This window comes from Heterodontus francisci, chromosome 25, assembly GCF_036365525.1.
Source record: "Heterodontus francisci isolate sHetFra1 chromosome 25, sHetFra1.hap1, whole genome shotgun sequence".
Taxonomy (NCBI): domain Eukaryota; kingdom Metazoa; phylum Chordata; class Chondrichthyes; order Heterodontiformes; family Heterodontidae; genus Heterodontus; species Heterodontus francisci.
In genome coordinates, this window is record NC_090395.1 from 63,862,911 (window position 1) to 63,890,106 (window position 27,196).

General features: G+C 42.9%; 1 protein-coding gene across 7 annotated transcripts in view; it reads left to right on the forward strand.

Moving 5' to 3' along the window:
- LOC137383938 (ras-related protein Rab-7b-like) overlaps nt 1–27,196 on the forward strand; it is an 80,059-nt gene that overhangs the window by 9,115 nt on the left and 43,748 nt on the right. For 6 of the 7 annotated variants that reach the window (XR_010977507.1, XM_068057353.1, XM_068057356.1 and 3 more), the window contains exons 2-4: nt 12,274–12,335; nt 15,770–15,896; nt 18,364–18,579. Coding sequence is in view for 6 of the 7 variants with exons in the window: in XM_068057353.1 (XP_067913454.1) it covers nt 12,283–12,335; nt 15,770–15,896; nt 18,364–18,579 (396 nt within the window). In the remaining variant the exon portion in view is untranslated. Of the gene's footprint in view, nt 1–8,215; nt 8,269–12,273; nt 12,336–15,769; nt 15,897–18,363; nt 18,580–27,196 lie in introns of those variants that run through there. The other variant, XM_068057354.1, reaches the window with a different exon arrangement.

Here is a 27,196-nt window from a genome sequence, read left to right on the forward strand (position 1 = left end):
TCAAAAGGTATTTGATACAGTGCCACACAACAGACTTGTGAATACAATTATAGCTCATGGAATAAAAGCGATGGTAGCAACATGGATACGGAATTGGCTGAGTGACAGGAAACAAAGAGTAGTGGTTAATGGATGTTTTTCAGGCTGGAGGAAGGTTTAGTAGTGGAGTTCCCCAAGGGTCAGTGTCAGGACCCTTGCTTTTCCTGATATATATTAATGACCTAGACTTTGGTGTTCAGGGCACAATTTCAAAGTTTGCAGATGATACGAAACTTGGAAGCATTGTGAACTGTGAGGAGGATAGTGTAGAATTCCAAAAGGACAGACAAGTTGGTAGAATGGGCAGACAGAAGGCAGATGAAGTTCATTGCAGAGAAATGTGAAGTGATTAATTTTGGTAGGAAGAACATGGAGAGACAATAAAAAATAAAGGGTACAATTCTAAAGGGGGTTTATGGAGCAGAGGGACCTGGGTGTATATGTGCATAAGTCATTGAAGGTGGCAGGACAGGTTGAGAGAGCAGTTAATAAAGCATACAGAATCCTGAGCTTTATTAATAGGAGCATAGAGTACAAGAACAAGGAAGTTATGTTGAACTTGTATAAGGCACTATTTCAGCCTCAGCTGGAGTATTGCATCCAGTTCTGGGTGGCGCACTTTAGGAAAGACATGAGGGCATTGGAGAGAGTACAGAAAATATTCACGAGAATGGTTCCAGGGATGAGGAACTTCGGTTATGAAGATAGATTGGAAAAGTTAGGACTGTTTTCCTTGGAGAAGAGAAAGCTAAGAGGTGATCATGAGGGGTCTGGACAGAGTAGATGGACAGAAACTGTTCCCACTTCTGAAAGGAACAAGAACAAAAGGGCACAGATTTAAAGTATATGGTAAGAGAAACAAAAGTGACATAAGGAAAAAATTTTCCACGCAGCGAGTAATTAAGGTCTGGAATGCACTGCCTGAGAATGTGGCAGGTTCAATTGAAGCATTCAAAAGGTAATTAGATAGTTATATGAAAAGGAAGAATGTGCAGGGTTACGGGGAGAAGGCAGGGGATTGGAACTGAGTGAATTGCTCTTTCAGAGAGCCAGTGTGGACATGATGGGCCGAATGGTCTCCTTCTGCACTGCAACAATTCTGTGATTCTATGTAAAAGAAAGGGACATTTCCAGTCGATGTCACAGCGAGAAGCAAATACTGCAGACCAGTAAAGAGACAAATTATTTAAAGAAGAGAATAAACGAGGTACAAGATAAGCAAATGATTGAAACTCCCTCCTTAGGAGAAATACAAAAAACAATTGAAAATTGTTGGACAGGTAGGAGAAAATAAAGCTTGCTTCAAGTTAGTCACGGAAGCAACGGTTTCTGTTCTATCGGATAAGGAACCATAGCTAAAGAAGGGAAGCTTTGGAACAACAAACGAGTAGCTATATGGACCCGGAGGCATAGAACTGAAAGTTATAGGGGAACTGAGAATGACTTTAAGATCCAAGTATAAGGAGATTCCCGAAATGCTGTATATTATTAAGAATCAGAGTTGTTCATTACTCAGCAGGAAGGTATGTGTCGACCTACAACTGATCTGTAGGGTAGAAGAAATTGAGGGACAAGAGAAACAACCAAGAGATTTTAGGGCTGAATTCCCAAAGCTATTTAAAGGACTGGGAAAATTAAACACAGAATATCACATAAGTCTGAGAAAAGAGCCAAAGCCTATGTTTTTATTTACACCGAGAAAGGTCCCACACCCACTCCTGGAAAAGGTTAAAAGAGAAATAGAAGCAATGGAGAAACAAGGAGTGATATCAGCAGTAACTAAACCAACTAGATGGTGTTCTGGTATGGTTCCAAGAATATGTGTAGACCTCACTCAACAAAGCAGTAAAGAATGAGATCCCACCCAATGGCATTAGTGGATGAAAGTTCAGCAAAACTGGGAAAAAGCGCCAATGAAATTAGATGCAAACAGTGGATTCTGGCAGTTACTGTTGGCCAAAGAGTCTAACTTGTTGACAACATTTTTAACACCATTTGGGAGATTCTGTTTCAAAAGGTTACCATTTGGTATAACATCAGCACCAGAGCTCTTTCAGAGAACGATGTCAAAAATCCTGGAAGGCTCAGAGAGAATAATCCGTCACATAGATAACGTCTTAGTTCACGGAGTAACCAGAAAGAACACGACACAAGGTTAATAGCTGTATTACAAAGACTGGAAGAAGCAGGTCTCATGTTAAAAGAGAAGTGTGCATTTTCGCTGACAATAATGAGGTTCCTTGGTCACATAATTGATGTGTCAGACATCAAGGCAGATCCACAGAAGACGAAGGCAACAAAAGATTTCCCAGAACCAAAGAACATAACAGAACTACAAAGATTCATGGGAATGGTGAATCAGGTAGGGAAATTCTTACCAAATTTAGCTACTATAAATGAGCCGTTGCAACAACTACTAAACAGCATTAATATGTGGTATTGGGGAGAAAGACGGAAAAAATCCTTTGAGCAAAGCAAAGAGATGTTAACTTTGTCAGAGGTTTCAGTGCTCTATGCTCCGGAGCTAACAACCACAATAGCAGCAGATGCATCCGTGACTGGACTAGGTGCAGTCTTGTTTCAAATCCAGAAGGATGGAAGATGCAGACTTGTGTATTTCACTTCTCTGTTGTTAACTGAAACTGAACAGAGATACGCTGTCATTGAGAAGGAAGCATTGGCAGCAATGTTGGCAAAAGACATTTTCTCTGACTGCGTATTGGGCCTTAAGTTCAAGATTGAAACTGAACACAAACCACTTGTGAGTCTGCTGAATTTGAAAGAGCAAAGTTACCTCCAAGGATACAAAGATTTCAACTAAGACTAATGAGGTTTAATTCGGCGACCAAATATGTTCCAGGTAAACAGCAAATAACAGCAGATGTGTTATCAAGAGAAACAACTGGAAGATCTGAAGAAAGAGATCTCTTACTTCTGGAGGGAGTAGAAGTCTTTGCTTTAAAAGTTACTGAGAATTTAACAGCAGCAGCTAAATAATTGAGTGAAATCAGAAACTTACAGAAAGAAGACGTGGTATGCGACAGAATAAGGGAATATTGTCAAAATGGTTGGCCGGCATATATGCCACATAACCCGGTTTTAAGGAAATATCATGAACAAAGAGTTCTTCTGAGTATTGTGGATGATATACTAGTCTACGACGAAAGATTGGTCATCCCAAAAGCTTTAAGATTGGATATCTTGGAGAAATTACACCAAGGTCATTTAGGAATCACTAAATGTAGAGTAAGAGCCACAAACTCAGTATGGTGGCCTGAGATATCAAATGATATCAAAGAAATGGTATCCAGATGCATCAGATGTGCTACTACCAGACAAGAGGTGAGACAGCCACTTAAGTCATCTTGGTTTCCATCCAGGGAACATCAAGGAATGATCTCTTTGAGCATAAAGAAAAGATGCTCCTTATTGTTGTTGACTATTACTCAAGCTGGGTTGAAGTTAAGCTACTACATGGCTCGAGTTCAGAGGCTGTGATCAAATCTTTAAAATAAATTTTTGCTACACACAGCATTCCAGATATTGTGATATCTGACAATAGCTGCAATTTGCGAACAAAAGTTTCAAAGAGTTTACTGAAACATACGGATTTGTTCATGTCTCCAGTTCACCAAGGTACTCTCAGGCCAATGGAGAAGCAGAGAGAGGTGTACGAACTGTGAAGACGTGATTGAAGAAAAGTGAAGATTTACATCTGGCACTGTTAAGCTATCGATGTATACCACTCCGGAATGGGTTAACCCCATGTGATTTATGAATGGACAGAAGGTTGAAGACACAACTTCCTTTTCTCCCAAGAACATTAAAGCCACAAATTAGTGCAGAAGACTTGGAAAAAGTGAGGGAAAGAGAGGATAGAGAGTGGTCAATTCAAGCTGAGAATTATGACAGATGCTACAAGAGAAATCTGTCAGGCATCCAAGCTGGAGAATCGGTTTGTGTTAAAGACAAGAATAGATATGGAGAAGTGATAGAGAAATCACCATATCCAAGATCACACATTGTTCAGAGCGATCAGGGGATGATAAGAAGGAACCGAAGATCATTGGTACCAGTTCTACAGAAGAAATAAATGGAAGAAATGCAAGAGAATCAGTCATTAGAGAGAGTTGATGAACCAGTGATATGACAATCAGCAGACAACCCAGAGGACAACTGAGATAGAGAACGGGAGTCATCGAATAGTTGCAATCAAATGCAAAAAAGTGAAGAGCAAGAACTAAGAGACTCTAAACCCCAAACATATTCAAGTGAAAGGAGAACGCGTTGGGGCAGAGTTGTGAAAATACCACAGCGTTACTTAACCTGATGAATGAAGTCAGAGACTTGGGGAGAGATGTAGTATAATGTGACGTAGATTGTTACTAGGTAGATATGTAAACAGACTGTAAGCATCATTACAGGATGTGACATCACGGATTGTACAGAGCCTCGTGTGAGGGTATTGCAGCGGCAGCCATAGATGATAGACGTTTGTAAATAAACTCCAGTTACCGTAACCCACAGATTACTATCTTTTTATTCGGTACAAAGAGTATAGTAACACAGATATTACGTTCTGAGATCTTTTAATCTGAGCAGGTTGGGCATAAGGAGTAAGGCCAATAAGTGGGCACCCAAACAATGAGGCGTCTACCAAGCAGAGTCCAAAGGAAATGAGGTGCCGTGATATCACTCCTACCTCACCACGTAGGATTATCATGCTCGTGCCTGTTTCACACCTCACATCTCCCGCCGCACCACCGCACTAACCCCCCACTTCCCCACCACAATGGGAAAGTCAGTAAGTACTGGGCAGTGTGAAGGGGTTTGGAGATCAGTGTAATAACTCTCCATCTGTCTTAGCTGCATTAGCCATGACTCAGTGAGTAGCACTGTTGCATCAGAGTCGGAAGATTGTAGATTCAAGTCCCACTCCAGTGACTTCAGCAGAAATGCAGGCTGACGCTGCAGTCTAGTACTGAGCGAGTGTTGCACTGTTGGAGCTTCCATCTTTTGGTTGAGATGTTAAACAGAAGCCCTGTCTGCGGTCTCGGGTAGATGTAAAAGATACCATGGCACTATTTGGAAGAAGAACAGGGGAGTTCTCCCTGGTGTCTTGGCCAATATTTATCCTCAACACCACTAAAACAGGTTATCTGATCATTATTACATTGCTGGTTGTGAGAGCTCACTGTGCACAAATTGGCTCTCGCATTTCCTACACTACAATAGTGACAACACTTCAAAAATACATCATCGGCTGTGAAGCACTTTGGGGCGTTCTGAGGTCGAGAAAGGTGCTATATAAATGCAAGTCTTCTTTTCTTTTTCTCTTACTTCTGATTTGCACCTGTGGAATGTTTGTGTGCCCTGGGCACAGGTCGGAAGAAAATCAGCCCTTAACTCACCATTACATGGCTACATTTTTAAAATGGTGCTCACATTATCACCACAAATGCCAAACTAAACAACAAACCATTTTGATAGATAATAACCAAGCCTTCATTTCATGTGCACTACGCAGCACATAATTGGCCCCAGATTGTAACAAATTCCTTTCCGAAAAATGTTTTATCCATCAATTTCTAGCACCGTGAATACAATATTCTTTACCTGGGAGCAGTTCACTCCCACAATAAACACTGTGCAAGCTAAATCCGTGCAACATTCTGGAAAGTTATATCTGAAATATTGTAGGTGACTGTGGGTCAGTAAATTAGTTGTAACAGGATCTTGTATCTTATTATTATAACGATCTACTGTGTCTCATATTTGATCATACATTAGACCAGTTCAGCAGAGTCTAGTACTTGACTTTTGATCACTATATGAGCTCTGGTCAAACCACAAACTAGTTACAAAAATAGGAAAAAATTGGACCATCTCACTTGGCATTCTGCCCTTTGAAATGTAACAAACTTAAAACTAATTGTAAATGGGACCAATTCTTAACAGATTTCAGTAAAGTCTTAACAGATCGAGAATGGTGTTACGACCAGGTAAGAAAGGTGTCTTGGGGTCCCTCTCAGCCTTCACCTGGTCTTACCGTAACAGGGTTTAATATTAAACACACTGTGTTTTTAGCTCCCCTTTAGTAAATCCTTGTTCTCTGCTTTCCAATTCTCAGGCAAAGAAACCAGCACAAACAGGCTTTCTTAAGTTTAAAGAAGAAAAGTTGAAATTTATTAAACTTAAGCTGTAATTTGGTTGATGCCTACGGATACACGACACGCCCACACTAGCATGCATATGTGATATACACATGCAACTAGAGACAGAAAAGAGCAGAAATAAAGTGGAAGGTTTCAGGCAATATCTGAAGAGTTGCTGTTAGGGTTCTTCGAGCTCACTGTAGAGTCTTTGATTGTAGGTAGATCTTGCTTTTCGTTGGGGCCCAGTATTCTTCTTAAACCTTGTTCGCTGTAGGAGACTTTGCTCTCTTGGGGTTCATGTGTTTTCAGTGGATTCAGAGGCTTGTGAGAAAGAGATGGGAGAAGACAGGAGAGATCTTCTCAGTTCAGGAGCAAACAGACTTTCTGAGTTCATTGTGGATTGAATCTCAGGGAATGGCTGCTTCGTCCTTCCAAGCACTGTTTGTTAATATGCAAACATATCTTCTCCAGCCACGACTGATTTGTTTAACAAGTCCTTTCTTCACTCCAGTGAAGCAATCTTAAAGGGATCACAAACAGGCTGTGCATAGCAAAGAAAAATGAAAAGGAACATTGATCAGGGTAGCAATTGGATTGGCCAGACAGATACTAATTACTTAAAACAATTCTACTGATGCTATCAAACAGCCAGAAGTTTTAAATTGATTTTAAAATCAATGTTCATGAGAAAATTAATATGCCTCATTCTTGACAGGTGGGGGTCTAGCATGACAATGGAAATATTGAAAAGCTCGAACAGACCATAACTGGTTAAAGTTCTTTCTTAAAGAACTGCCCCTTGAATGAAATGTTTAATTCTTAATTCATCCTGAATATCTGCTATCAATAAATAGCTAAGTACCAACATTGTCTTTCTTAAAATAAAACTTCTGGCTGTTTGATAGCATCAGTAGAATTGTTTTAAGTAATTAGTATCTGTCTGGCCAATCCAATTGCTACCCTGATCAATGTTCCTTTTCATTTTTCTTTGCTATGCACAGCCTGTTTGTGATCCCTTTAAGATTGCTGCACAGCCATGCCCACGCGTATCTTAAAAGGGAACATTGGTTATGCGTGGCTGTTTGTTGTACAGCGTGGTACATTCTGGATTGCTGCGGAGCTGTGCACCCATGCAGCTTTGCAGCAACATTGACCCTGATATAATGCAGTAAGGCTATAAATGTTGCAAGTTTATGGAACCCACGTGTGTTCACAAGGCATTAATCTAATTGAAGAGTTGAGTTGATATTATGAACTGTGAAAGCAAAACTCAAACAGTTTATAGCTGCCCTTTGACTTCGGAGATTAGATTAATACCATGAGAAGATTTCAAAACATTTGTGTTCTTTCAATAAAAAGGCAAGGTATTTTTACCCCAACCCCCAGCTTTCTCTTTGCTCTGCTGCTTTCCAAGATGCAAGGCCCCAAACCAGGATACAGTTCCACAAACAGTGACAACTCTCAAGCATCGTGCCCGAGTGGTGACTGTATTAGTAGCAAATTATTGGTGCATTTTTTCTGGAGAGCTTTATTTGATATTGGGCACCTATTGTGATGCTGAAGACCCAGTCACAAAGAGGCAATAACAGCAGTACAGTGCATTTGTAAAATTCACGTTGTCATGTTATAGTGTTCAGACAGGACGAAAGAATGATTGTAAAATTCCTCCATTTTCATTGGGAAACCATCTGCTGTTGAGTCCTGGGAAATTCTATATCTAGTGAATAGAAATATGGATAATTTATTAACATTCAAACTTACTTGCAGGACCAAGATCAAGTGCAATCTTTAGATGAAGTGGTGTTAAAAGCAATGGGATAATTGGACCAGAGTGCATAGATGTAATTCAGTCCCCATTTTAAGGTCATACATTATGTTTGTATTTTTATATAGTACTTTGATTTAATTTTATTTATAATTAAATGCCAGAATTTACCATAATTTAGGGAACAGAGAGGCAGGGTTGATCACTGTATTGGCGTTTCTCTGCAGGACAGGCCGAGGAGATGGCAGATGGAAAATTGAGGTGCTACAGTGCCACCACTGGCATGAGGATGCAATCACAGTGTGACAGGTTTACATAGGCAGATTTCATTATTAATAGGAAAGTAGACATAGGAATATATAATGGAAAAAGTTGACATAAAAGTGTAACAAAACTATGGAAACAGGAAGTAAGCTTTTATAGGCAAAAATTATGTGCAGACGTGGGTCTCCAAATATATATATTTTTTATTCATTCCTGGGATGTGGGCGTTGCTGGCTAAGCCAACATTTATTGCCCATCTCTAATTGCCCTTGAGAAGGTGGTGGTGAGCTGCCTTCTTGAACCACTGCAGTCCATGTGGGGTAGGTACACCCATAGTGCTGTTAGGAAGGGAGTTCCAAGATTTTGTTCCAGTGACAGTGAAGGAACGGCAATATAGTTCCAAGTCAGGATGGTGTGTGGCTTGGATGGGCATTTGCAGGTGATGGTGTTCCCATGCATCTGCTGCCCTTGTCCTTCTAGGTGGTAGAGGTCGCGGGTTTGGAAGGTGCTGTCTAAGGATCCTTGGTGCATTTCTGCAGTGCATCTGGTACACACTGCTGCCACTGTGCGTCGGTGGTGGAGGGAGTGAATATTTGTGGATGAGGTGCTAATCAAGTGGGCTGCTTTGTCCTTGATGCTGCCAAGCTTCTTGATTGTTGTTGGAGCTGCACCCATCCAGGCAAGTGAAGAGTATTCCGTCACACTCCTGACTTGTGCCTTGTAGATGGTGGACAGGCTTTGGGGAGTCAGGAGGTGAGTTACTCTCCACAGGATTCCTAGCCTATGACCTGCTCTTGTAGTCACTGTATTTATATGACTACTCCAGTTCAGTTTCTGGTCAATGATAACCCCAGGATGTTGATAGTGAGGGATTCAGCAATCGTAATGCCATTGAATGTCAAGGGGAGATGGTTAGATTCTCTCATGTTGGAGATGGTCATTGCCTGGCACTTGTGTGGCGCGAATGTGACTTGCCACTTATCCGTCCAAACCTGAATATTGTCCAGGTCTTGCTGCATTTTTGCATGGACTGCTTCAGTATCTGAGGAGTCACGAATGGTGCCGAACATAGTGCAATCATCAGCGAACATCCCCACTTCTGACCTTATGATTGAAGGAAGGTCATTGATGAAGCAGCTGAACATGGTTGGGCCTAGGACATTACCCTGAGGAACTCCTGCAGTGATGTCCTGGAGCTCAGATGATTGACCTCCAACAACCACAGCCATCTTCCTTTGTGCTAGGTATGACTCCAACCAGCGGAAAGTTTTCCCCCTGATTCCCACTCACTTCAGTTTTGCCAGGGCTCCTTGATGCCATACTCAGTCAAATGCTGCCTTGATATCAAGGGCAGTCACTCTCACTTCTGCTGCTGAGTTCAGCTGTTCTGTCCATGTTTGAACCAAGGCTGTAATGAGGTCAGGAGCTGAGTGGCCCTGGCGGAACCCAAAATGAGTGTCAGTGAGCAGGTTATTGCTAAGCAAGCGCCGCATGATAGCACTGTTGATGACATCTTCCATCACTTTACTGATGATTGAGAGTAGACTGCTGGGGCGGTAGTTGGCCGGGTTGGACTTGTCCTGCTTTTTGTGTACAGGACATACCTGGGCAATTTTCCACATTGCTGAGTAGATGCCCATGTTGTCGCTGTACTGGAACAGCTTGGCTAGGGGCCATATATGGGGCTATATAATTATAGATATATATGAGCGTTCTACATCTTTACAATTTACATAGTTAGATTATGTAGAATTTACAGCAGAGAAACAGGTCATATGCCAGTTCTCATGTTCCACACAAACCTCCTCCCACCCGACTTTATCTAACCCTATCAGCTTGTCCTTCTATTCCTTTCTTCCTCATGTACTTATGTAACTTCCCTTTAAAGGCAACTATACTAATCACCTCAACGACTCCATGATTAGCAAGTTCCACATTCTCACCACTCTCTGAGTAAAGAATTTTGTCCTGAATTATTCACTGGATTTATCAGTGACTACATTAGGTTTATGGTCCCTAGTTTTAAACTCCCCACAAGTGGAACATTTTCTCCAAGTCTATCCCATCAAACCCCATCATAATTTGAATGGCCTCTATTAGAGGTCACCCATCAATTTTCTCCTTTCTAGCTTATTCAGTCTTTCCTGATCGTCATAACCTCTCAGTTCTGATAACATCCTTGTAAATCTTTTTTTGCCCCTTCTTAACTGCCTCTCTATATCCTTTTATTAATATGGAGACCATGTAAAATCCGTCTGACTTCATTCCTAAGTTACAGTAACATTTGCCTTGGCACAAAGCTGCAACTACTTGACGTTGACACATTGCTGTGCAGCGTAACAACGTTTGTATTAAAGCTGAAGCAAATTACCGTGGAGTTTTAGTGAAAGGTCATCAACATGAAACATCGGGCTGGATTTTATTTAGAGTGCCACGCTCCAGAGCAGCATGCTGTGATCGCAGTGGCTTTCCAACATGGAAGTGCTGTCGCACAGCCCCCGCAATATTACGCACGTGGGCTGATTTAAATAGAGGGGGCGGGCAGCCGCCCCCGATGATGAAGAGGGGGCGGCCACTGTCTCCCCGGCAACAACGTCCGGAGCCACCGCACAGGCACCGGCGCCATTTTTAAAGGGCTTCAAGCCCTTCAGTAACATTTTAAAATTTAAAGGTTCCGATCTCCGGGAAATAAAAACAAAATTTTATTTCAACTCTACATCACGTCTCCCATCCCCCCAATGGTTAATTTGTATATAAATTGCCCTCTGCCCCATGATAAACTTTTATTAATATCTTGATCTCTCCCCCCCCGAAATTTGTTCCCTCTGACGCTCAACCCCTTCCCACCATCCCCACAGCCAATGAAAAATTGCTTTCCCCACTTCCCCACCCCTCCCGCCATGAAAGTTTTATTCCGCCGCCCTCCCCACCGGGTTCTCGCCTCGAAACTCCATACGGAGTTCCGAAGGTGTGAGAGCTGCGTTCGGCGGCCGTAAAATCGGCATGGGACAGCCACCGCCTGCAGGTAAGTTAATTTAAATCTCATTATTGTTCCTTTGAAGATTTAGATGAAGTTCCGCTGCCAGGCAGGGTGAGGGCCTCACCGAAGTCCACCCCACCCTGCCGTCGGTAATATGCGGCAGGCCCTTCTTGACGTCAGGGGTCAACGTGGGCCTCTCCCCGCTGAATTTTGCGGGCCCCCTCACCATGACTCACGGCGTAGAGAGGCTGGTAAAATTCAGCCCATTAACTCCTTTACTCAAATAAATCACTAATAAATCCAACAAGGAATTCAAGAGAAACTTCTTTAGTCGGAGTGTGGGGAGAATATGGAACTTGCTAGCACATGGAGTGGTTCAGGACAGTAGTACAGATGCCTTTAAGGGAAAGTTAGACAAGTGCATGAAGGAGAAAAGGGGCGGCACAGTGGCGCAGTGGTTAGCACCGCAGCCTCACAGCTCCAGGGACCCGGGTTCGATTCTGGGTACTGCCTGTGCGGAGTTTGCAAGTTCTCCCTGTGACCGCATGGGTTTTCGGCAGGCACTCCAGTTTCCTCCCACAGCCAAAGACTTACAGGTGATAGGTAAATTGGCCAATGTAAATTGCCCCTAGTGTAGGTAGGTGGTAGGGAATATGGGATTACTGTAGGGTTAGTATAAATGGGTGGTTGTTGGTCGGCACAGACTCAGTGGGCTGAAGGGCCTGTTTCAGTGCTGTATCTCTAAAGTAAATAAAAGAATGGAAGGCTGTGTTGTTAGGGTGAGATGAACTGGAGTAGGAAGAGGCTTGTGTGGAGCATAAACACTGGCACAGGCCTGATTCTGTGCTATACAATTCTATTTAATTCTCACCACTGATACTCCCTGACCTGCTCAGCTTTTTCATTTTGTATTAGAGCCATCCTGATAAAAAAAAATTTATTAAATAAGCTTGGACAGGCCATACCAGAGCTGTACCCATTCCAAGAGCATCAGTACACATCCATTGTGAACAAGTTAATATTCTGTCCGTTGAGCAATGACAAAGTATCTTCCTATGTTTATTGTACAGGTACCATAGATGAACACCAACAAGACAGTGGACTTCAAAATAATTATCCTTGGTTCTCTTGGGTAAGCAGCAACATATATGTTAAATATATATATATATAAATGTTTAATATCATTCAAGGACATTTAGGAGAAGTCGGGAAAAGAAGGTTGAAATAAAATTGTTTTAAAACATTAAGTGAAAACGAGGTACAGTCAGTAGCTGACTGATAATATTTCTGTATCTCAGGAACAATGTTCTCTATAATTTCCCCTTGCTGTGCATGACCTTTTTGTTGGACTGTGTGGTCCCTTTAAAATTGCTGCACGGCCGCACTTGCATAAATGTAAAAGGAAATGTTGATTATGTGCGGTATGTTTGTTCCCTATGCAGTAAATTCCATATTGTTGCACAGCTGCACATCTGCGCAGCATGGAGGGAACATCGTTCAGGAAGCCTTCCTTGTAACTCAGATATTGGGGCCGCATAGGATTCACTCATATAAATATGACAACATATAAACTGTATTTTCAATTGGATTCAGAAAAGGAAATAATTAAACATTCATCTGACCCCATAAGGGCAATTTTCCGACTTTGCACTCCCGGTGGGGAGAATTACTTGCCAGGAGCACGCATCAGAAATTCTGGCTCACATTGCCCGCAATTCTCCAACCATTTCCAACATGGTTGGAAAGTTACGATTGGGGGTTGGGGGGGTGGGGGGGGGGGGCGGGGGAGGGGTGAATTTCCTTGGGTAAATCACCCAATTATTTGCCACGACTACAGTGGAAAAGCCGTGGAAACCCCGGGTAAACCTATTAACTCATTCAAAAGCCATTCACTTACACAGAGCCCCATGGTGTCAACACTGATTTATTGCATAGAGTCTACAGCAAAGATGAAGACCATTCAGCCCAACTGATCCATGCCAGCATTTATGCTTCACATAAGCCACCTTACTTCATCTAACCCTATTAGCACAACCTTTTATTCCTTTATTCCTCGTGTACCACCTTAAATACATCTATTCAATTTGCCAGTTGCTCTTGTGGTAGTACATTTCATATTCTCTGGGTAAAGAGATTTCTTCTGAATTCCGTATTGGATTTATTAGTGGCTATGTTGTACTTATGGCCCCTAGTTTTTGACTCCCTCACAAGCGGAGACATCTTCTCTGCATTTACCCTATCAAACTCCTTCATCATTTTAAAGACCTTTATTAGGTCACCCCTCAGCCTTTTCTCTTCTCGAGAATAAAAACCCACAGCCTGTTCAATCTCTGCTGGTACAACCTCTCAGTTCTGGTATTATCCTTGTAAATCTGCATGCTCCCCGGTGTTTCTATATCCTTTTTATCATCTGGAGCCCAGAATGGAGCTGTTGTAAGGGGTTACAGCTGCTCCCCAATCCTACGGTGTCTCCACCTGAATTTTCGATGGGCTCTCTCCAGAGCAAAGGCTCCCCACTGGGAGCGCAGTTATAATATTAACCCCACACAGACACTTCACTACCTCTAACCTCCCACTTGACTACAAGGGGTAAAATATGTGATTCAGTCACACTTCAGGCAGTGTAGATATCTAAGGAACAGACCATCAGTAAATACCAACTCCAGTCATAGATTCAAAGGCAAATTCAATCACTTCCTGTTTCGGTGAAGACTGGCCAAAGTACAGATTTGGAAAAACTATTTTTAAAAAAACAGTAGGTTAGACCCGGAATGGCCCAGATGCTTTTTTCATTATCCTTACACACTTGCATTTCTTGTACACAGAGACAGAAGTCAAGAAAGTGCATCCCTACTTACCTTTTAAAACACCTACATTGCCAATCTCAATGCCAGCAAGTAACTAAAGGTAGACTTGCATTTATATAGCGTCTTACATACAGGATAAATATTTGCAGGGACACCAAGAGAGCTCCCCTACCCTTCTTTGAATAGTGTCATGGAATCCTTTAATCCACCTGGGAGAGAAGATGGGACTCGGTTTAATGTGGGCGGCACGGTGGCGCAGTGGTTAGCACCGCAGCCTCACAGCTCCAGCGACCCGGGTTCAATCCTGGGTACTGCCTGTGTGGAGTTTGCAAGGTCTCCCTGTGTCTGCGTGGGTTTCCTCCGGGTGCTCCGGTTTCCTCCCACATGCCAAAGACTTGCAGGTTGATAGGTAAATTGGCCATTATAAATTGCCCCTAGTATAGGTAGGTGGTAGGGAAAATAGAGGGACAGGTGGGGATGTGGCAGGGATATGGAATTAGTGTAGGATTAGTATAAATGGGTGGTTGATGGTCGGCACAGACTCGGTGGGCCAAAGGGCCTGTTTCAGTGCTGTATCTCTAAACTAAAAACTAAATGTCTCATGCAAAAGCCGGGGCTGCCGACTGTATAGCACTCCCTCGGTACTGTGCCGGTGTGTCAGCCAAGATTTTGCACTCAACGCTCTTGAGTGAGGCTACCCTTAAGTCACAACTGACACTGTTGCATGCAGTACTATCCAGTAAATGAAGATTCCACCTGCCTAGATCAGTGCAGTGTTTTCTTGAGGGAAGTTCAAGGTAAAAGGGAATTTTTAAGCCCCTCACAACAATATAGCAACTTACCTCAGCACACTGACTGACCAGTGTTGATCATCAGGCAAGTCCGCCATCTGCTGGCCGCACTCAGTAAATAGCATTGAAAAGCAGGGACATAATGTTAAACTTATTTGGTCCCTTGGTTAGTCCACACTTGGAGTATTGTGTACAGTTCTGGTCTCCATATTATACAAAGGATATAGAGGCACTAGGTAAGGTGCAAAAAGATTTGCCAGGATGATACCACAATTGATAAGTTATAACTATCAAGAAAGACTGAACAGACTGGGGCTTTTTTCTCGAGAAAAGAGAAGGTCTTTAAAATGATGAAGGGTTTGAAAGGCCAGATGCTGACACTTGTGGAGGATGCCAAAACTAAGGGTCGGAAATAGGCGATAGTCACTGATTAAATCCAGTAAATAATTCAGGGGAGACTTCTTAATGCAGGGAGTGGTTAGAATGTGGAATTCATGACCACAAGGAGTAGTTGAGGCAAATAGCATGGATACATGTAAGGGCAAGCAAGATAAACACATGAGGGAATAGAAGGATATGAAGATAAGATGAGATGAAGTCAGGAGGGAGGAGGCTTGTGTGAAGCATAAACACCAGCACAGACCAGTTGGGCTGAATGATTAGTTTCTGTGCTGTACGGTCGATGTATTTCTCTGTGATTATTGAACTAGTCGGCTTATTGATAGCACCAGAACATGGGGGCGTCAGGTGGCAAGTGCCAACCTCACAACCCCGGGCAGAACTGGGCAGTGAATCCAAAGGGTCACTGTGCACTGGGCAACTGCATTGGGAAAGAAAATCCAGAGGCCCACACAGTCACGTGACTCCTCACGAAAATATGAATTTCAATACATTTGCATCATTTAAGTTAGAGCATTCTAAAAATGAGGCTAAATAGTGGTTGAATTTTCCCAATTGCTTTGCTGCAGGGTTGGTAAAACCTCCCTTCTGAACCGTTACATCAACAACAGATTCATCCAGGAGTATCGCACCACACTGGGAGCAAGCATCCTTACAAAAGAGATTGAAGTGGACAATATGTTAGTGAAGCTGCAGGTGAGAAATACTTGTGTTGCTTCATCACGTGCACTGCACATGTGAGAAAAACTGAAGATTTGATTGCATCCTGCATGGGTGTACGACTCCTGCAATGGTGTTCTATTGCGGAAAGCCACCAGCACTGAATAATGCTTTTAATTCGTCCCCACCCTTTCCCTTTCTCCCAATCTTTCTCTACTCCCATAGTCAGCTGTGGTAACACTCTTGCCTCTGAGTCAGAAGGTTGTGGATCGACCGTCCCCCTCCAGAGACTTGAGCACATAATCCAGGCTGGCACTCCAATGCAGTACTGAGGGAGTGCTACACTGTTGGAGGTGCCGACTTTCAGATGAGATGTTAAACTGAGGCCCTCTCAGGTGAACGCAAAAGATCCCACGGCACTATTCGGAAAAGACCAGGGGGAGTTCTCCCTGTTGTCATAGCCAATAATTATCCCTCAACCAACATCACAAAAGCAGATTATCTTGTCATGATCTCATTGCTTTTTGTTGCTGTGTTTCCTACATTATAAAAGTAGCTACATTTCAAAAGTACTTCATTAGCTTTGGGATGTCCTGAGGTTATAAAAAGTGCAAGTTCTTTCCTTTTTTATGTCTGAGTTCAACTCTAGAGGACATGTATCATCAGAAGTGAAGAGATTTGAGCTCACCTGAAGATTATACAGGGCATTGGTGAGACCACATCTGGAGTACTGTGTACAGTACTGGTCTCCTTATTTAAGGAAGGAAGCATTGGAGGCAGTACAGAGAAGGTTTATTAGACTAATACCTGGAATGGGCAGGCTGTCTTATGAGGAAAGATTGGACAGGCTAGGCTTGTATCCACTGGAATTTAGAAGAGCTGACTGGATTGAAACATATAAGATCCTGAGGGGTACTGACAGGGTGGATGTGGAAAGGATGGTTCCCCTTCAGGGAGAATCTCAAACTAGGGGTCACTGTTTAAAAATAAGGGGTTGTCCATTTAAGACAGAGATGAGAAATTTTTTCTCTCAAAGGGTCGTGAGTCTTCGGAATTCTCTTCCTCAAAAAGGCGGCGGAAGCAGAGTCTTTGAATATTTTTAAGGCAGAGGTAGATAGATTCTTGATAAGCAAGGGAGTGAAAGGTTATCGGGGGTAGGTGGAAATGTGGAGTAATTAGTTCAGCCATGAACTTATTGAATGGCAGAGCAGGCTCGAGGGGTCGAGTGGCCTACTCCAACTCCTAATTTGTGTGTTCGTATGTATGCATTATGTGCAATATTGGGCCAAAGTTTGCTGGAGCAAAACAGCTCGCGGTGTACATCTTTAGTTAGACCTTTTCCTGCACTCTTCAGCTGAAAAAACCTTTGCGTTGTACCTTGCTGCAAGTGTGAGCTGATAACGTTGTGCCGAGGGGCATCTGGGAGCTCAGTGAATGGTGTGGTGGGACCAACACTGTGTCTCCTTAACCAATGAGAGTTAAGGATTGAGAATGAAACCGAGGCTTGACAGGGAAGGAAATAGGGTGAATTAGAGTCAAATTGGATACAGGAAGAGAAATAAGTAAAGAGAACAAAAGATTGAGAGAGAAAAAGGACAGAAAGAAAAAGTAAGAAGAAATGTAAAAGTGGAATGTAAAAATGTAAAAATGTAAAAGTGGAATGTTTGACAAATTAAGTCAAATTAACTACATTCAAGATCGAGACTGAACAGTTTAAATTGTTCCTTTTCTGGGCCAGAGAGGTTGATTGACATTGAAATAACAATTATCACATCATTAAAAAGGTACTTACGCTACTAATTACCAGCTCTATCTTGCTGTTACGAGCTTAATGGGCAATGAATGTTTTGGACATTGACAACTCTTAATCCCTGAATTCACTGGCTGATTTCTGCATTAATAACAGCATGCATCATTAACGTGCCATTATTTTATTGGCAAGATTTGGCCTGTTAATCCATAAAGGGCGGGTTGGTGGCTAACCCAAAACAAGATGGAGGGAAATCAGAAAGGAAGAGTAAGAAAGCGCATCCAATCAGATATTTATTTGGGGGAGCCAGGAAAGCATCTCATATATCCGTGTAAGAAGCACAATTGTCCTCCAAAGATGAAAAAGTCAGGCACGTCAGTCACCCATTGAGGTCATTACAGTAAGAGACTCCTTCCTCTCGATATACATGAGGGGTAAAAAAAAAACCCTGCAGCTTCAGAGCTCTGAATTCTCTCTTAAATTGCCAGCAGATATCAACCCTGCAGAAGTGAGTTTGAGGAAGGTGGCTTGCTAGACAGGCTAGAGAAAGCCACAATGAAAAAGTCGGAGGGACGTACAAGAGGAACTTGCAGCTGAGCCCAACATAAAGCCAACAAAACATACAATCTTGAATAACTTTCTTACTTTGCAGGGTTGACCAGTGAGTGACAGTTTATTAAATGACTATGGGCCTCCAATGAGGGAGCCATTTGATCCAATAGCTACTGACTTGCATTTTGTTCTTTAATTCAGATCTGGGACACTGGAGGGCAGGAGCGCTTCAAGTCTTTGGTGCCCTTCTTCTCCAAAGGGGCAGATGGTTGCGTGCTCGCCTTTGATGTGACTGATAAAGATTCTTTCTATGCCCTGGAAGGGTGGAGGGAGGAGATCCTGGAGAAAATACCTTTGGAATATGAGAATTACCCTTTCGTAGTTTTAGGCAACAAAATTGATTTAACTGATAGACAGGTAAGTCATATAAAATCATAGAATCCTACAGCACAGAAGGAGGCCATTCGGCCCATCACATCTGTCATGGCTCTTTGACGGAGCTTCCAATTCGTTCCTCACCCATTCCCCATCACCCTACATTTTTCTTTTCTTTTCAAGTACATGTCCAACTCTCTTTTGAACATTACTTGCAGCATTCTTTCATGCAGTGCATTCCAGATCATAACAACTCACTGTGTAAAATAAACCTCCTCATCACCCCCTAGCTTTTTCGACGATTATTTTAAGTCGGTGTCCTCTGGTTACTGATCCTCCTGCCAGTTGAAACAGTTTCTGCCTCTACTTTGCCACCTTTTGAACTCTCATCCCCAAATGACACTTGATCAGTTGTTTTAAATCTGAGGGTGATATATTTTTATTAGCCAAAGGTATTAAGGGATATGGAGAAAAGGCAGGTATATGGAGATAGGTCTCCATCATCTCACTGAATGGCAGAACAGGCTCGAGGGACCGAATGACCTCCTCCCCTTCCTATGTTCCTAAAATCCCTCAAATTTTTGAACACCTCTATTAATTGTCCCCTTAACCTCCACTGCTCTAAGGAGAACAATCCTGGTTCCTCTAATCTCTCCACATAACTGAAGTCCATCCTCGCTGGTACCAAACCAAGAAATTTCCTAAAGTCCTGATGAAAAAGACCAGTCGATAAATGTTGACATGTTAATATAAGCAGAAGCTGCTTGGTAACAGTAAGTGCTGCTGACGAGATAGTTGGTGAAGAAGGAAAGTTACAAGTGAGTTTCACATTTAAGTTTTGGGTTTTTAATTCTCATTATAAAATTATACTCTTCAACCCAAATAAACAATCCGTTTATTTGACAATTGCCAGTAAAGTGGCCTGTATGTACCTTTTGTCTGAAAGTTATCATTTGTGTTCATTTGTTTATGACATTTTATTTTATTCTTCTATCCATGCAAGCAATATGGAAGTAAAAAGAAAAGGCTTGCATTTATATAGCGCCTTGCACAACCTCAGGATGTCTCAAAAGTACATCACAGCCAACAAAGTATTTTTGAAGTGTAGTCACTGTTGTAATGTAGGAAACGTGGCAGCCAATTTGTGCACAGCAAGCTCCCACAAACAGCAATGTGATAATGATCAAATAACCTGTCTTTGTGCTATTGATTGAGGAATAGATATTTGTCAGGACAATGCTCCTACTCATCTTCAAAGTAGCACCTGGGAGTCTTTTACATTCACCTGAGAAGACAGATGGGGCCTTGCTGAACATCTATGCCTGAAGGACAGCACCTCCAACAGCGCAGCAGTCCCTCAGTACTGCACTGGAGTGTCAGCCAAGACTTTTGTGCTCAAGTTCTGGAGAGGGACTTAATCCGACAATCGCTTGATTCAGAGATGCAAGCATTACCAACTGAGCCACAATTAATACATTACAATTGTGAAACAGTGTACTGTATTTCCAGGACTTTTGCTTTGTGGCAAAAAAGCCTATTTTCTAACCACCGATTTATTTGGTAATTGCAGTGGTGGGTGACTCAGTGAAAACACTTCAGTGGAAAATAAAAATAATTGCTTTTAGCCACATTCAGCTGACTTTGTGCCTGAATGGGGTAGGGAGAGAGAGAGGGAGGGAGACTGTAGAGGAAGGAAAGGAAGAAACAGAATGCAGGGCTTCCGTTAGAACCAGCCAGATTTGTTATTGGGAAAAAAAAATCAAAGCTCTTAATTCTTTCTGTGACACCTCTGCTATTCTTAAACTAGCCAGTAGGTGGTGCACAAGGGCCACACTGCATGACCCACCTTCCAATGTTAGTATTCCTTCCTCTAACAGAGGGTGCACGTATGAAGATAGCAGACGTTCTCTGTGCTGAGAGCTGAAAGGGAGATTCAGCATCCACTATCTCTCACACTCCCTTACATCATGAAAGAACAAGAGTAGCAATACACCACCAGTGTGAGAAACTATACAATGCATCAAACTTACAGCTATTTTCGACGTACATTGAGTCTACAACATAGAAACAGGTCATTCAGTTCAACTGGCCTATGCCAGCTTTACCTGAGCCTCCTACCACTCTTCTTCATCTGACCCCATCAATATTCTATTCCTTTCTCCCTCATGTACCTATCTAGTTTCCTCTTGAACACAGCTACTCCTTGTGGTAGCGAGTTCCACATTCTTACCACTCTTTCGATAAAGACCTTTCTCCTGAATTCTCTATTGCATTTATTAGCGATTATCCCATATCCCCTAATTTAATTTTTGCTTTTATTTTTGACATTCCCGTTTTTAATGAAAATTATTCCACCAGTTTCCCTGTAATGTTCTACCTGACAGACAGGGTTGAATCTATTTTTGTTAACGTTCTGTTCAATTGATTATCTTTTTTGCTCCGTCGTCAGTTTTATCTTCTTGTCTTCTGAAGATGTTGATTCCTTGCTGGAGTCGGGGTCCGTGGTCTCTGGTACCTCCGTCTAGTGGCTGTTAGGCCTGTGTGAGCTTGGCACTGAGGGTTGTCAGGTTTCTTGGCGGTAGGCTGTGACAGATGAGTCCAATTCTCCCCCGGTTCCTACTGATGTTGGATGACCATCAGGAGTGGCAATCCTGGTTGATCTTCCACAGAGAGCAGCTAGTTCAATACGGACCACGGACGGGACCTCCAACCTTCTGGGTCTTCAAGACTCAGATACTCACTGGTTAAATGCACCAAGCCATTGGGAAGCACTTCTGTTGAGCTTCAGTTCATAATATGCTGCAGCGTATAATTCATCCTCATGCTCCAATCCCTCTGTGACCTGGCGCTCCCCGATCTCTATAATCTCTTCCTTGTGCACTCTGCGTTCCTCCAACTCTGGCCTCGTGTGCATCCCCCACTCCCTTCGATCCACCTTTGGTGGCCGGGCCTTCAGCAGTCCATGTCCTAAACTGTGGAATTCCCTCCCCTCCATTCTCTCTCTCTCTCTGTCCTCTTTTAAGGCATTGCTTAAAACCTACCTCATTGACCACGCATTTGATCAGCTGTCCTAATGTTTTTGACTTGGTGTTAAGCTTTGTCTGAATACGCATCCATACCCATAAAGCTCCTCGGGATGTTTTACCACATTAAAGGTATATAAATGGAAGTTGTTGCTGTATAAATAACAAGCGAAGGGAAATTGCATTGTTAACCATAGATTGAGACGATCCCGAAGCTCTTCTTGTTCCTTTGTGCCAGGGTGAGGGTGTTACAGATATTTTCTCTTTGAGATATTTTTTGCACCTTCCCCTGCACTGGGTCTCCTCCGCCATTCTCATTCCATGTGTCGGGCAGTTGATTTGGACCTAGTCCTCCACTGCCACCTCCCTGTAAATGAAAATTGAAGCATTTCTCCCACTCCCACCTCTGTTTCCACTTGAAAGAAAGAACTTCCATTTATATAGTGACTTTCATGACTTCAGAATGTCCCAAAGGGCTTTACAGCCAGTGAAGTACTTTTGAACTGTAGTCACTGTTGTAATGTAGGAAACACAGCAGTCTAGTTTGCACAAACTCCCACAAACAGCAATTTGATAGTGACCAGATAATCTGTTTTCAGTGTTGATTGAGGGATAAATATTGGTCAGGATACCAGGGAGAATTCCCCTGCTCTTCTTCAGATATTGCCACGGGATCTTTTACATGGGTGGCACAGTGGTGCAGTGGTTAGCACCGCAGCCTCACAGCTCCAGCGACCCGGGTTCAATTCTGGGTACTGCCTGTGTGGAGTTTGCAAGTTCTCCATGTGTCTGCGTGGGTTTCCTCCGGGTGCTCCGGTTTCCTCCGGGTGCTCCGGTTTCCTCCCACGTGCCAAAGACTTGCAGGTTGATAGGTAAATTGGCCATTAGCAATTGCCCCTAGTATAGGTAGGTGGTAGGGAAATTTAGGGACAGGTGGGGATGAGGTAGGAATATGGAATTAGTGTAGGGTTAGTATAAATGGGTGGTTGATGGTCGGCACAGACTCGGTGGGCCGAAGGGCCTGTTTCAGTGCTGTATCTCTAAAAACTAAAAAAAAACAAAAACCATGCACCTGAGAGTCAAACAGGGCCTCGGTTTAACATCTCATCCAACAAAAAGCACTTCCGACAGTGCAGCACTCCTTCTGTACTGCCCTGGAGTGTCAGCCTAGACTTTGTGCTCAAGTCGCTGAACTGGGAAGTGAAACCCCAACCTTTTTACTCAGGTATCCACCCCCGCCAAGCCTGTTTTGTCATGTCCTTCTGACTTCAGTTGAGCCTCGATATGGTGATTAACACATTAATCATCCCTAAATATTGTCATGCAGACCCCCCACTTGCCAAGAATGAGGCATATTAATTTTGTCATATGAACATTGATTTTAAACTGTTCCTGGAGCGAGGAAATGATTTGTTAAACAGATCAACCGTGGCTGGAAAAAACATTTGCATACTAACAGACAGTGCTTGGAGGGACAAAGCGGCTGTTCCCTGCTCCAATTTAACCCACAATGGACTTTGAGCACCAGTTATTTTGTGTAAGAAGAGACATTCCAGGGTCAGCTAAGACAAGAGAATCCACTAACAGATGTGGTCTGACCAGCTGACCGTGCTTGGTAACCTGGCTTTTTCCGAATTGTACAAAGAGTTTGAACTGAGAGAGACTGCAGAATGCTCCTGGAATGAGAAGACCTCTGCTTTCTGCTCCCATCTCTTTCTCACAAGCCTCTGGACCCACTGAGGGCACATGAACCGCAAGAGAGAAAAGTCTTCTACATCGAACAAGGTTTAAGAAGAATACGGGGCCCCAACGAAAAGCAAGACCTACCTACAATCAAGGACTTTACAGTGAGCTCGAAGAACAGTAACCAAAACCATCTTCAGATATTGCCTCAAACTTTATTTCTTCTTCTCTTTTCTGTCTCTATTATAGACGAGTTAGCCTTACATCAGTTGCGGGGAAAGTGCTAGTGTCTATTATAAAGGATGTGATAGCAGAACACCTGGAAAGCATAACGGGATTGGACAAAGTCAGCATGGGTTTATGAAGGAGAAGTCATGCTTAACAAGTCTTTTTGAGGATGTAACTAGTAGAATAGATAAGCGAGAAGCAGTGGATGTGGTGTAATTGGATTTTCAGAAGGCTTTTGATAAGGTCCCACATAAGAGCTTAGTGTGCAAAATTAAAGCACGTGGGATTAGGGTAATATAGTGGCATGGATTGAGAATTGGTTGACAGACAGGAAGCAGAGAGTAGGAATAAACGGGTCTTTTTTCGGGTGGCAGGCAGTGACTAGTGGGGTACCGCAGGGATCGGTGCTTGGGCCCCAGCTATTCACAATATATATTAATGACTTGGATGAGGGAATGAAATGTAACATTTCCAAGTTTGCAGATGACACAAAGCTGGGGGGAAATATGGGCTGTGAGGAGGATGTAAAGAGGCTGCAATGTGATTTGGACAAATTGGGTGAGTGGGCAAATGCATTGCAGATGCGTTATAACGTGGATAAATGTGAGGTTCTCCACTTTAGTTGTAAAAACAGAAAGGCAGATTATTATCTGAATGGTGATAGATTGAGAAAGGGGGAGGTGCAATGAGACCTGGGTGTCCTTGTACACCAGTCACTGAAAGCAAGCATTCAGGTGCAGCAAGCAATTAGGAAGGCGAATGGTATGTTGGCCTTCATTGCAAAAGGATTTGAGTACGGAATCAAGGATGTCTTACTGCAGTTATACAGGGCCTTGGTGAGACCACATCTGGAGTATTATGTGCAGTTTTGGTCTCCTTTTCTGAGGAAGGATGTTCTTGCCATGGAGGGAGTGCAAAGAAGATTTACTAGGCTGATTCCTGGGATGGCAGGATTGACATATGAGGAGAGATGGGGTTGACTAGGTATATATTCACTAGAGTTTAGAAGAATGAGAGGGGATCTCATAGAAACCTATAAAATTCTAACAGGACTGGACAGGCTAGATGCAAGGAGGATGTTCCCAATTGCTGGGGAGTTCAGAACCAGGGTCACAGTCTCAGGATACGGGGTATGCCATTTAGAACCGAGATGAGGAGAAATTCCTCACCCAGAGGGTGGTGAACCTATGGAATTCTCTACCGCAGAAGGCAGTGGAGGCCAAGTCATTAAATATATTCAAGAAGGACATTGATATATTTCTTAATGCCAAAGCGATCAAGGGATATGGAGAGACAGCAGGAACAGAGTACTGAATTAGACGATCAGCCATGATCTTTTTTGAATGGAGGAGCAGGCCCGAAGGGCCAAATGGCCTACTCCTGCTCCTATTTTCTATGTTTCTATGTGCATGTGTATATCGCGTATGCATGCTAGCGTGGGCGCGATGCGTATCCGTAGGCGTTAACCAAATTTGAGTTTAAGTTTAATAAAGTTCAATCATTTTTCTTTAAACCTAAGAAAACCTGTTTGATTAGTTTCTTTGCCTTATAATTGGAAGTTAGTGAACAAGGATTCACTAAGGGGGAGCTAAAAAAGAAATGGTGTGTTGAAAATAAAACCCTGTTATGGCAAGACCAGGTGAAGGCTGAAAGGGAACCCCAGACCCCTTTCTCACCTGGTCGTAACAATATCCATTATTCCCCAGCCTATATGTTTTGATTAAATGGTTCCACAATATCCTGAAACAGTCATAAGCAAAGGTATCTTGGACAGGTGTGGCCAATGGACTAAGACTTTTTCAGCTCCATCCTCAGCTCTGTCAACATTATTTGTAAACATTGGGTAGATTGCATGCTTTTGCGCAGCATTTTACACTTGTCAACATTAAATTTCATCTGTGATTGTCCTGCCTTCTTACAGATCTTGTCCAATTCATTCTTACATGTTTATGTATAGAATGACATTTATGTTGACCATGCGAAGATGAAGACTTTGTTGGTTGGCAAGAAATGAATGACTATGGGACAGCTGTTGAGGGACTGCCTCTTCCCTCTAGGGCACCTACTGCCCGACCACAACAAGGAGCAGGATTGATAAAATTTGACACGCACATATAAAGAGATATTAGGGCAGGAGACCAAGAGTTTCATCAAAGAGATAGGTTTTAAGGAGTGTCTTAAAGAGGTGAGGGTGGTAGGGAGAGAATTCCAGAGCTTAGGGCCCAGGCAGCTGAAGGAATGGCCACCAATAATGGAGCGATTAAAATTTGGGGTACGCAGGAGATCAGAACTGGAGTGATGCAGAGATCTTGGAGGGTTGTGGGGCTGGAGGAGATTACAGAGATAGGGAGGGGCAAGGCCATGGAGGGATTTGAAAACAAGGATGAGAATTTTAAAATTGAGGTGTTGCCAGACAAGAAGCCAATGTAGATCAGTGAGCATGGATGTAATGACTGAGTGGGACTTCGAGCAAGTTAGGATATCGGCAGCAGAGTTTTGGATGAGCTCAAGTTCACACAGAGGATGCAAGGTGAGAGACTCTTGGTTCCTGTCAAAAAGGGGTTAGATTTGTTTTTGAATTTGAGTGACATGTCCTTTTGATCTCTCGACCTGAGTGACTTCAATGAAAGGCCTTTACTGGGCTGCATGCTATTACAGAGGACATGTGTGCACCCGAAGTTCTCCGTTCGTGAAAGCCTAAGAGAGATGTTGTCTCTGCATTGTTGAGTTGTCAGACAGGCTAGGGCCCTGTGATAATCAGCTCAGATCCTGCCTTGTTGATGGACACTGGAGCCCAGAAATTATTGTTATTGGATAAACAGGTGCCACCTTCATTCAGCCTTCCTTTGTTCATTACTTAGACTCGGCGTTAGTCCATTTAAAATAAAGAGGCCAAGGTCTGCATTAACATTATGGTGAGAGGAATGTCATACAAACATGTTAAGTGTGTGTCTGCTGATTTAGGCATCTATCTGCTGCACTACACAGGTGATTTCATCATCCGGCACTTTCGACTCTCACAGGCAGCCCTTGATTTCCTGAGATACAGTTTCTTCTGTAGACGTTGCACCACGTGGGAGTGTCAGATTCAGGAATTGACCCCAACTCTAAAATTTTGCAGGGCAGCTTTAAAAAAAGCACCTAACGAGGGATTGTTGTCTACTTTAGACCGACACTCCAGGGAAATACCAAGGGAGTGCTGCACTGTCAGAGATGCTGTCTTTTGGATGAGTCTTTAAACCGGGCCCCGTCTTCCCTCTCAGGTGGACATCAAAGATCCCATGGCACTATTAGGAGTCCTGGCCAATATTTATCACTCAACCAAAATCACTAAAACAAATTATCTGGTGATTATCTGTTATGAACGCTAGGCCCTGTAACATGATTATGTCTTAAAGACTGTGGTTTTTAAAAGTGCAAGATGGAGTCCCAGAAGGTCAACTGATCTCACTTCCACGCTGTAAAAGGTCATCAGGACAAGAGAGAGAACGGATCAAAGACTGTTTTCTGAACAACAGCGTCTACAGCACTAACACGAACAATGGGATTCATCCTCCCAGACTTTTGGATCTTAAGACAAAGAGTCAGCCATTGAGAACATGCAAATTGAACCAGGCAAGTGTTAACACCTGGGGACAATGGAAACAGGCTGAGTAACTTTGTGGAACTCAAACCACTTGTCTCTACATTTTGGAGCAGAACTATAAACAATTGAATTCTAAAGT